This window comes from Corvus brachyrhynchos, unplaced genomic scaffold, assembly GCF_000691975.1.
Source record: "Corvus brachyrhynchos isolate BGI_N302 unplaced genomic scaffold, ASM69197v1 scaffold130, whole genome shotgun sequence".
NCBI classification, from domain to species: Eukaryota; Metazoa; Chordata; class Aves; order Passeriformes; family Corvidae; genus Corvus; species Corvus brachyrhynchos.
The window spans coordinates 1,205,118-1,217,298 of NW_008236193.1; the positions used below are offsets into that span (position 1 = coordinate 1,205,118).

General features: G+C 44.5%; 1 protein-coding gene across 3 annotated transcripts in view; it reads left to right on the forward strand.

Moving 5' to 3' along the window:
• Positions 1–12,181, forward strand: part of ELAVL1 (ELAV like RNA binding protein 1) — a 41,796-nt gene that overhangs the window by 1,022 nt on the left and 28,593 nt on the right. For 2 of the 3 annotated variants that reach the window (XM_017739458.1, XM_017739471.1), the window contains exon 2: positions 8,433–8,620. In XM_017739458.1, coding sequence (XP_017594947.1) covers positions 8,449–8,620 — 172 coding nt within the window. In that variant the 5' untranslated portion in view covers positions 8,433–8,448. Of the gene's footprint in view, positions 1–1,899; positions 2,112–8,432; positions 8,621–12,181 lie in introns of those variants that run through there. The other variant, XM_017739467.1, reaches the window with a different exon arrangement.

Genomic DNA, 12,181 nt, shown 5'->3' on the forward strand with positions numbered 1-12,181 from the left:
GCAGGAATCATGGCTAAAGCAGCAGCCACTGTTGTTTGTGCTCGTGGGAGCAATTCAAAGCAGAGCGTTAGCTCTGTTTTGGGGGTTGGAAGAGACAGGGCAGTCCTAGGGGCCCTTTCACGGCAGTACGCGTGAGAGCTGAGGTGGGACAGCCGTGGGGAGGTGAATGCTCCTGCCGGGTTCTGCACTGCTGGGAGTGCGGGAGCGTTTGCTGGGCGCAGAGCTGTATCCGAGACTTACTAGGAAAGGAAGCGCGGTTTGTTGCATGAGGACTTGCACTGGGATCCTGGGATCCTTGCATCTGTGGAAGACAAAAGAGGAAAGAGTTGGGAAGGGTAGAGATTAATTTATTAATTTTATTAATGCCTGTTGTTGTTACGTTTGATCATTTTTTGAGGTCTTTGTATTTTTGTTCATTTTACTCCCTGATTGTGGGTGTTGACTGCTCATATTGCTCGGCTCTCACTGCTTTACAAGCTGTTGTTTCCCTGTACTCATGTTTTAACCACTTTTTTTTCTAGAGCTGTGTGAACAGTTCTGTGACTTGTGTGTTCCCCTTTACAACTAGGGCGATGCACATGTTTCATAGTCTTTATTGAACTGGTAGAGTTGATGGGATTTCTCAAAGTCCTGTTGACTCTTGGGTTATGTCTGTGTTCGTGATGGATAATAAAATCAAGAGTCCTGAGCCTGTAAGTCTGTGCAGCATGAGATGTTACTGCGAGTGTCCTGGTTTTTGTTCTGAAGCAGAGTAACTGTGTGTGTATAATGATCCCAGTGCTCCTGTGGTTTCCATGATTCAAGGCGTTCAGCGGTCTGGAGTTAAAGCTGTGATTGCAGTAGGCTCTCCCCAGGCCTTACTGGAATATGAACAGGAGCATCTTAAGCTGGTGTGATTGTTAAATGTATTGTACAGTGAGTATACAGGCCTGCTGTGGGTGGTTCTGCAGGACCAGATGAACTCCTTAGGGGAGTTGTCTTGTGCAGTACCAGGTTTGTGAAAACAGCAGCAGCAGTAAACACAGTCTGAATGGAAATGTGAATGTTGTGTGTAGCAGCTTACTTATCTGTGTTTGTTGAACAGTGTCTGGTGCTGACGTGAACTTAATGTGAAATGTGCTCTGTGCTCTGAATTCAAGCACTATTTTCCTTCTGTTTCTTGCATGTTCTATCACTCTTTTTTTCCTGGAAAAAGCCCTCCTTGTCTTGACCTGAGACATGGCATTTCACTTTCAGAATCCATCTCTTTTAGCTGTTGTACCAGCCTGCTTTCTTTTCCTGAAGCTTCAGTCTATGTCTTGTTTCTTGCTTCTTTGTTGTGAGCTCTCTGAATTGATTCCCAAAGTTACTGGCTGTCACTCTGACCACATGTGGACAAGCTGCCTGTGAAGTTGGTAGACTTTAGTCACAGAAAGATCAAACTTGCTGTGTTTGCAGACTTCAAGACCACTTCTGGTCCTGAGCTATTTTTACTGGCAAAACTGTTGGAATCTTAGGTGCAGTCAAGATGAGGAGAACAAGGGTAGTGTTCTGGTTTCAGTCTTGCAAAGGGGAAAAGAATCAAAGAGAGGAGATCTGTTACCTCTGGAAAACCCAAAGGGTTGGCAGGTAGAAAGGGTTTGCTTGGTTGCCAAATTTACAAGTAGAATTACATACCAGTATGGAAGGAACATGTATGTACAGCATCTGTGACAACATCCAGAGTTTCAGGGTATAAGAATGTTCCTGTCTGAAGAAAAACTTTTTTTAGTGACCTTCAATAGCATGTGTCAGCCCTGAGTTAGTTTCAGGGGAGGGGGGGCGAGAGTTAAAATGCCAATTGAATCAAACTGAATATTCAATTTAAAGTTTTCCTATTTGCTGATTTAAAATATCGTGGCTGCAGGGCAGAGGAATTCAGATGAGCCAGAGAACATTGACCTGATTGATTGCTGTGGGACAGTAGAAGGAGAACTAGTTTGGGGAAAGAATCTGTGACACTGCACTTTCTGCCTTTAAATTTCCATGTGTATCCAATCATCATGTTCACAGTTCAGGAAGATGGCTTTTCCAGGAGAACTTAGGATTCATACTCATGAAACAGAGCTGCCACTCAGCATGAACAAGGAAAGGTGAGACCAAGACTCTTGCATTGTGGTCACAGACTTTTTAGAAACAGCATTGAGCACCTCTCAAACACGGGCACCCTCTTTCATACCTGATTTGGTTTTATTAATAAAAAAAAGCATTACCCCCTGCCCTCACAAATGTACAGCGAAATAATCTGTTGGGAGACTTAGACGTGTTGCTTGGATATGAGTTGAGGCTTTGAAGTGTGTGACCTGTACACTCTGGGATGACCTCTGATTCTCAACTTTGTGCTGTTTCCCCTCATACACTGTATAAATGCTGTTCTTGAATTTAAGACACAGTCTGGATTTTGTAATTTCCCCCTCCCCACAAATAGCTTTTGATGTTTGGTCAAGATTTGACAGAATTCTGAAGGAATTTGAAGGAATAGTTCATGAATGCACAGTGAATCAAATAGCAACAGGGCTTGCACTGCACTGTCCTTGTCCTGTGGTCTGTCTGGATGTTCATATGCAGAGCTCTTGGGAACATTAAAAAGAGTTTGTATAAAGAATAAAAGGTGTTTTATTGGAGATTATGGGGAAAGGCTCTGTGATGTACAGAGGTCTGGATTAAGTAATTGAGAGAGATGTGTTCTGGCTGTGGAGCACTAGGAAACTTTTTCTTAGGAGGCAGGTAGGCCTAGAGGAGGGTTTTCTGCTGGTGTGGCTACTCAGGTAAAACCTATTCTGTTCCTTACAGAGATTTCAGAGAAGAAAGTATGTTGCTTTTTCTTCCCCCAGTGTCTGTCTGTTCTCTGTTGTGATTAAATTCTTGCTTCTAGATCCTGACATGACAGCTAGCTGCAAAGCAAGTTTTTGCATGACAACACTGTGTTGGATAGTTTTTGAAAACTGTTTTCATGAAGCAGTTTAAATTCGTGGAGGCTCTTCAGGTCCTTCTGTGTGCATGGCATTGGTTTTGGCATGAGTTCCAGCCTGGACATCTTAGCATCTCTGCACATGCCTCCTGGAATGGTTTGGCACTTGCCTGAATGTAGTAGTGTCCTTTTTGTTCTGTTTCAGGTGTGGTCTCCAGGAAATGGCTCGGCAGCTTCAGGATTGAGAGCCAGAGCAGTGTCTTAAGACAAAATTGTTGCCTCTTAGTCAGCCATGACTCTGGGGGGGAGGCATGTCAACAAATGTCCGTGTGCTGGAGAGACGGGAGAAGGGCTCTAATAGCCTTGAGGTTCTACTTGAAGCACCCCATTGAGATTCATAAATACACAGGCAGAGCTCAAGAATAAACCTGTGAGACTGAAGTGCGAGTTGATGAAACAGCTCATGGGCAGAACTCTGGAGCATCATGGGTTTCAGGGTTCCTGTTCATTTACCACTGACAACACCAACAGGGAGATTTCACCAGTTCAGGGACTCTGTCAGCTGAAACCCTTCCTGTATAGAGTGTCCTGGGTGATGCTGACTTGCATGTCATTGCAAAGAAAGATGGAGGTTTTGGGTGAGTAGCTGGGACAGCAGCCTCAGGTCTGCTGTGGTTTAAGGACCATGCCGTGCTCACTGTGGCCCACTCCCAGTGCTCCAGTCAAGGTGCCACAGAGCTCATTGATCCAGGAAGAATTTCCCATCTTAAGTTCTGCACTAGCTGATCCATCATCCATCCCACCTGAAGAGCTGCCTCCATCTCTGGGGACCCCAGCACAAGAAAGACATGGACCCGTTGGTGTGAGACCAGAGGAGGCCACAGAGATGCCCCCAGGGCTGGAGCCCCTCTGCTCTGGAGCCAGGCTGGGAGAGCTGGGGGTGCTCACCTGGAGAGGAGAAGGCTCCAGGGAGAGCTCCGAGCCCCTTGCAGGGCCTAAAGGGGCTCCAGGAGAGCTGCAGAGGGACTGGGGACAAGGCATGGAGGGCCAGGAGCCAGGGAATGGCTTCCCAGTGCCAGAGGGCAGGGCTGGATGGGATCTTGGGCAGGAATTGTTCCCTGGGAGGGTGGGCAGGCCCTGGCCCAGGGTGCCCAGAGCAGCTGGGGCTGCCCCTGGATCCCTGGCAGTGCCCAAGGCCAGGCTGGACATTGGGGCTCGGAGCACCCTGATGTAGTGGAGTCCTGGCCCATGGCAGGGGGTGGAACGAGTTGGTCTCTAAGGTTCCTTCCAACCCAACCATTCTGGGATTCTGTGAGCATCTGTTTAGGTGTCTACATTCAAGTTTGTGACCCCCATAGTGGTCTGGTGCCTTTTTAATCCTGTGAACAAGGTGAAGGTAGACAAAGCTTCTTGTCTGATGTTGAAGACAGACAGTTCTTCTTGCCGGTGTTCTCGTTTCACATGATCTCCACAGATCCATACAGGTCTTCCTTCTTAGCAAACATCTTGAAGTGAAATAATTAGTAGAAGTGGTTCCTGGAATTCTGGATGGAGATACAGAGTGTCATTGGGAAAAAACTTTTATTGGTCTGTTGCCAGAGCCAATAAACCTCTTGGGATCTGGTGTGCTTCTGTGAGAAGGTGATTGTCATGGTCAGTGCAACATTTCTGAAAATAATGCCCACGAGAGCTTTTCATTCCAGTCCTGGGAGTGCTGGCCTGGCTGAGGGTGCCTGAGAAGTTGTTGGCACAGGTGGTGAAGTGTTGGACTGTGTGGATTCGAGCACCTCCAGAATTAATGGAAGATTTGGGCACAGCACATATGGTTCCCATTGTTGCTCTGTGCACCCTTCGTGTTGTAAGTTTTAGGGCATCTTACCCAAGGAAGAATGTGGCTGCTGCCTTTTTGAACAAGCTCCTGCAGCATTTGGTTATTTTTTAAAAAATTGTCATTTCAGGAACTGCAGTGCAGTGGAACCTAGTCCTAAAGTTTCAGGGTTTTGGGACATAGAATTGAAGGCCTGTTTTGGAAAGTTCGCAAACTACTGGTCTCTTTTCAGCCAGTCTTCCCAAATGGAGCCGTTGGGCCTTCTTGCTGTCATTGACCTGTCCACCGGGAATATAAATGCATTCGGTCTTCTGATTTATGTCATTGTGGATTGTCAGTTAATGAAGTTCTAGATACAATTTAGTGTCTAGGCCTGGTTCTCAAATCTGGAATATTTACTGATAGAAATGGATTGTTATCTCTTTGGTAAAGAAAGATCAGGACATTCCCTCAGCGTATTTCAGTGAGAGCAGAATAAAAACTTGTTTTCTGGTGTAGCATGACTTTTTCATCCATCCTGACTATCTTATAGCACCTTTTCTTTTTGGAACTCTTTTCAGTATGCAGAGGTGACAATTCTTCAGGGGCTCCTTTTAACTTTGCTGGCATGAGAACTGGTCACCTGTTGAGGAATACACCTGGTGCAGGTGGGCAGCAGCAGTGTGAGCTGCAGGTTGTTCTGGGAGGGGGTTCTTCAACTCTGACAGACTTGGGGCCATGACCACTTCCCTGGGGTGCCTGTTCCAGAACTTTTTCCTAATATCCAACCTAAAACTCCCCTGGCACATTGAGAAGGCTCTGGACTAAACACCAGCATCAGGATGGGCGCAGACTGGGAGGGGGCACAGCCCAGGGAGGCTTTGGCCGGGGTCCCTCCCCAGCACCAGCTCGAGCTGTTCTGTGTCACTGCAGCACAAAGGAACCGGAGGCTGGGACTGTGCTATGGGAAGCTGGGACCGAGCCGGTGAGAGGAGCTGGTCTGACTGGGGGAGTGTGGGGTGTGCGGGGAGTCCCACGGGGCCTGTGGGGTCACTGGAGGCACCACTGTGAAGGGGCTGGGGTGGTGCCAGTGGGACCCCCAGAGTGGCATCAGACCGGTCAGATAGGGGAGTTTCCTTAACACCCCACCAGCAGAGAAAGTGGTTTCCCAGTGACTTCCAGGCTGGCTGGACAGTGTTAGTCCTGCAGCAGATTGTGTAAGTGCTCAACGAGAGATTAGGAAGAAAGAAGCATCTTCTCTCTCAGTCCTCTGCTCCTTTAGCTCTTCACTGTGCGTTTATTGCTCCTGCATACTTTCTTCCTGGTATCCCATGGAAACGTTTGCCAGCCCTGTGTGCAAGGGCTCCTATGTTGTTTTCTAAACACCTAAAGAAAAGCAGGTGGAAGCTTCCTTCTCACCTTCTAATGGCTCTGAATCAGCACTGCCCCAGGCACTGCTTGAGTATCCTGGGAGGTGTAGACTCTCACTATTGCGGACAGGTTAAAGGATGTGGGACAGTGATGGAAAGTCAGTAGCCACTTGCCAAACTCTTGTCAATTCTGCTTTATGCCAAATATAAGTAATGGTAATGGTAACTTGCCGTCATGGTGTGCTGGGCATGTTTCTCTGCTTGGTATCTGACTGTGGTGCCTCCTTTTCAGGCAGCAGATGCACCTTGGAGAATTGAAAAAACCCCAAAACCCCCATCTCTTAAGTGTTTGTTCTTGAATTCATTACAATATATAGCAATTTCCTAATCTCAGCAGCAGGAAGGATTTTTATCATAAATAAATGGCAATAAAGGGCAAATTTGGTTAAAGTGAAGGAAATTTTAACTTTTTCCTCTTAAAGGAGGAAACATTTCAATGTTTCTTCTTTGCTTACTAAATATTCTAGCTGTGCCATACAACTTGCAGACTCATCAACTTATTGGTGTGTTCTGTTGTAGGGCTTGAATTTTGTAGAGGGCAAAGGCAAGCAAAGTTGCCTTCTATTAAAATAATTTTGAAAATATGAGTTATGTGGTATTATAACTTAGATACGGTGACCAGAGATGGTTCAGCTGTTTAAGTGTTGTTTACCAGAGCAGGAAACTTCTCTGAGATTGTGCTCGGCCAGTTCTGACAGAGCCAGGAGGAAATATGTATTTAATGACAGAATTTGCAGTACAACTGAGATGACCTGGCAGCTTAAAAATTGTCTGCTGAGGGGAGTCTTTTCCCCCGCTTCCAGCTTTGCAGCGCCTCCCTGCTCTCCTATCCTGTGGCATTAACTGGTGCTTATCTTGCTGCAAGGAAAGCAGATTAAAACTGCTGACACAACAAAAAGGGCTTCCCTCCTGTGTAGTTTTCCATTGCTTTCCCAGTACAGGTTGGTTATTCCCATGGGCAGAGGGTGCTGGGATGGGCTTGTGTTGACACGTGAAACACAGAAATGGGGGTAGAACCTGATCTGTGGGTGAAGGGGAGCAGGAGCTGCCAGCTCTTAATGCGTCAACACATATTGAAAAGATAAAGATTCAGTTCACATCCACACTGTGTTAAATCTCAAATTAGCATAAGTCTTCTCATGGTTTATTCTGTAATATTGTGCTCAGGTATTGGTTTAAAAATTTGGCCTTCACTGTCAGACAGGAATTAACAGCAGCTGCTGGTGAAGGGCCTGGAAGTCCCTTCATGCAGTGAGCATTTCCGTTCTAGACCAAGGATTTCTGGTTGCTGTTTCTCACTTCTTCCATTATTCAACTTCTGGCTATCAGTAGTGGTGCAGTTCCCAGAAAGGCTTATCCTTTAGCAGATCCAGATCTGTAGATCCTATTGCAGGAACAGGGTTTAGATATCCTGATTTTGACTATTTCAAAGTGGTTGAAGTGCTTTAAAAACTACGATTCTGGCAAGCCATGAGCAGCTTGAGTCTGGTGTGAGTTTCAGTTGTAGGTCAACTAAAAACATCAGGATTCAGTCCCTGATGGTGGACTGAGGCAGAGAGTATCTTCCTGTGATAGGAGTTCTGGATGTTTTCTCAAGGCTTTCTTTAAAAAGCTGCAAAAATAGAAACTCTATCAAATACTCAGTATGGCCCCGAGTCAGTGTGCAGCACAAGATCACTGGTTTCATACACACAGTTAAGCAGCACCAAAGGCAGCGTTGAACAGTAACAGGCCTTGAGGTGCAGGATGGACAACATTTACAGGGGAAAACATTCAGAAAATTAATAGTCCCCAGTTGAAACACTGAACTGGGTCAGATCTGGCTGCTTCTCCTCTCCCTGTCTGAAAGAGTTCTGGGCATAACGCTGGAATTCAGGTTGAGGTGGCAGTTTGGTTGTGGCTGGTCAAGTACCTGGACATAGGGGACCTGATTTTTACCTTGGCTGTTGGGAATACTTTGATTTTTACAGGAATGTCTTAAAAATCTGTCTTGATGCTTTTTATTGATGTGAAAAAATAGAAATCCGGAGGAGCTCTTTAATGGTACATAGTTCTGTAATATGTCGTGTTTGTGCTTTTGAAAGAATGAATTGTTTTGGAATTTTCAACAAATAGTGTTTTGTTCTGTGAGTTGAAAAAAATGCATTGCTGAAGCAGTGGCTTGTTCTCAGTTTTTTTAAATAAACATTCAAACTTATTTCAGGTGGAGGAAGTTTGGTTTATGGAAATGTGAAGATCTAAACCTCACTGATGATTTTTCCTCTTTGCAGATATATTGTAAAATGTCCAATGGTTATGAAGATCACATGGCTGAAGATTGCAGGGATGATATTGGTAGGACAAATTTAATTGTGAACTACCTCCCTCAGAACATGACGCAGGATGAATTACGGAGTCTGTTCAGCAGCATCGGCGAAGTGGAATCTGCAAAACTTATTCGGGACAAAGTTGCAGGTATGATTTAGTATTTCAGAAATTGTCACCTTGTGCTAGACTGCTCAAACAAATACTTGATTGAATACAACTTAATGTAGAAATATTAAATATTTGTCTGTGTGTGTGTGTGTGTGTGTGTGTGTGTAATCAAACTATTGGCAGGTCTGCCTGGAACTCCAGTAATGCTAGGATTGGGTATTGGGAGGATGGAATGCTCAAGGCTAAGTTAATGACTGTTGTGTGTATGGCTAAGAATTCCAAGAAGTACAGTTCCCAAATTTGAACATCAATAGACGGGTCTAAAACTGGTTTGGATTTAGTCCCCAGCTGATTTATTCTTCCTACAGTCTGAGTATTTTTGACTCTACCAGAGCTCTGAATATACAAACAAACCTTTTGTTCTGATTTTGATCTGTAAAATGAAGGTGTGCCGTGGCTGTAGGTCTTATCACTGTTGCGGAATTTAACTTGTAAGTTCCTTAAATAGGATTGGTAGTAGTAGCTTTAAAATATGAGAGGAATGAATTGTTCTGACTTGTGAAACTTTAAGTTGCCTTGAAGCAAAACAAATGCTGACAGAGCAACTGCTTCCATGAGCCATATCTGTTTAGTTGCAGGAGCTTTTATCTGCTCTCTGAAGAGGTTTTAATCCTTGCACTGTTAAAATACTTCATTTACAAGTTTTGGTTATTCTTGTTCAGAAGTTGCACAGTCTTGGATTTAGTGAGAGCACTTGGTTGTTTCTGGAGGGAAAAAGAAAAGGTGCTGTTAACTAGCTGTGCACTGATGTTTGTTCCCAGCCTGCAGCTCAGTGCTTGTGGAATTCTCTGCTGCACATGCTCAGTGTTGTATTTCAGAATCCAGCAATACTGATCGTTATCTAATCCATAACAGAACTGGCCTGAGACTGCTCCCCAGTCTATAAAAGCTGCATGGGAGCTGATGGAATGCATGAGAGCTCTTTGTGCGTCATCTTTAGTGCTATATTTGCTTGAGAATACCCATGAGAACTAAATAATTAAAAACTTCAGAATTTCCTTTCTGAGTAGCCTCTCTGATTTCCATGTCTCTGGCTTTCCTGATACCTTACAGATGAAATATCACATGAAGTCTGTCTGTCTAAATCTGTGTTTAAGGGATGTATATGTTCAGTCATGATAAAATAGTTACATAAATAGTGATTTCTTTGAATGTTTTGGAAGGTGAGTGTTCGGCCCAGATGTTGTCATATGCTTTGAGGCTCTTACTCTGAAGGCTGGTTTTGCAAGGAATAAGACCCGTTGCTTAATGATAGCAAGTCATAGCTGCCCCATACCTTAGACTGTAGAATAAGCACAGAATCACGTGTGTGGGAGGGAAGGATATTTTCAGTGGGGAGCAAGAGACTCATTAGTGCCTGAAGTTGAGAGTCTGCTTCACACTGTTTCCTGTAGCATCAAACACTCTGGTAAAGTCTGGTTAACTTTAACTTACAACTTGACAGTGCTGGGTAGTTTAAAGTCCAAAACATACACTTGTGTGCTCAAGGTTGTTCTTAACCTCAAGAATCAAAAGTAAAATTGCTGTTACTGTTGCAGAGAGTCCTTGAGTGCCTGTGGACAGAACACTGGCTTTTCTCTAAAGTGGTTGCAGGTGCTGGATCCTGTGCGGCTGCTGTGGTCAGGCCACTGAATTTTGTTGCTACCTAATTTTTCATTTGCTTGCAACACTATTAGGAGCAGTTACCAATCATCTCCATGCTTACTGATAGTTCTGGGCTGTCAGTGCCAAAGAATTGGCTCTTTCTAAGCATTTTCTCTTCCTCTTGCTTTTGTTTCTGCCCCTTGATGTTCACGTTATATGTCTCTATTCTCAAGCTCTGTTAAACAGATGGATGGATGGCAGTCCCTGAACAGAGCCACAATCCTGTGGCAGAGTTCTGCTTTTCTTGTGCCTCCACTTGGATTTCTCTGACTCCGTGGCAGACAGCAGGAAACTGGAGCTGCAGAAAAACCTGTTCAGCTCCCTGACCTTGGGTCATAATATTGGCATGTGAGATAGAGTGGGTTGAGTGGCCTAGGCAGGAGGGAGGGAAACTTTGCTTTTGTTGGAATTACTTTTTGGATCAGTTTAGTTCTTTGCAATGAAGTCATAGCTTTTGATGCCCCCATGAAGTTCTAATAAGCAGAGTATTTTGTCTTTGAAGTTTCCTTTATTGTTTGTATTTGCAGAGTTAAAATCAACATTTAATTGATAATGCTTGCTTTTCGTAACACATTGGATGATACGTGCAGGTCTTCTCAATTTATTGTCTGTTAATAAAATGTGGGGCAGAAAATACTTCTGCCTGGAATGCAGTTTTTCATGACTTATTGAACTGGCATAAGCTGTCTGGAGACTGATTACTGGGATTCCAGAATTGATTTGAAAGCCAAAGTCTGGGGTTGTTTGAGCAAAGTATTTAATTATGATCATTACCTATGTTGTTGGGTTTTGCTTCAAATGCAGCAGAGTATTGAACAATCTGTGTTCCATGTGTTAGATTGTGGTTATAAAATGTAGAGAAACTCTTTGAAGCCCCCAGAGTGCTTGTCCTTTATCTCACTACTTATGAGTGTTACAGGAAGGTGAAAGTAGCAGCAAACTATAGTTATAGTTCACATTCCTTACCAGGAGCTTTTGGCTTTGTGTACATTTGGGTTATAACCACTGGTAAAGGTGTGACTGTGTGTCTGGTTTGTTGTTTGAGATGTGACAACTTCTTTTTCTGTTGGTTTTTTTGTTTTTTTTTTTTCAGTTACTATACAGAGGAGCTTGTGCATTAGATGAGCATTAGAAGGGTGCAGGGCTCCTCCTGATCATACTGGAGGAATAGAGTGCTGGACTCTGCATTCCCCAGTTGGTGTATTGCATTCCTCAGCACTTCCAGACTTTGCTTGAATTGTGATGAGTGAATCAGTAGTGGGGCTCAGCAAAATACTGGATTGTTGCTGTGCTGCTCACTGTACTTGTGTTTATGGCGAGGATGTCTTGGACATCCAGGATTTTCATAAGAGAATTACAGAATTCATTGGACACTCTTCTTTCTGTCAGATCTTAATTGAACACCAGCCATACCTTAGGGCTCTGAACCCTAAGGAAATGGTAGAAGGCTGATTCCCACTTCCCAGTATAGTATGGCACAGTGTCCAGCCTGCGATGTAACTTTTCACTGGTGCATCTCCTGGGCTGTCATGATGATTGCTGAGGTCTGTGAGTAGCCATTGACCTGATTCCATCAATGAAATCCTCTCTTCCTCTGGCTCTGGCTCATGAGGCTGAGAACAAGAAGTCTGGGGTTGGTCCAGTTGGCCTGCAGGGTTGACACAGCGGGGCCAGACTTGTGCTCTGCACTGATTCCCTCTCCAGGGATATGATGTTAAATGTCCTCTTCCTTGGAGCAACTGCCTCATGCCAGAGATGATCCAACAGAAGAAATATGTCTCATGCTGTATTTTGCATGGGGGGTGTTTGACTTTGCTGCAACATCCAGGTTCTGGGGTCTGGGTTTCCAGCCAGTGTGATGGGCTGAACTCCTCTAACACGTGAATTTTTAAAAAA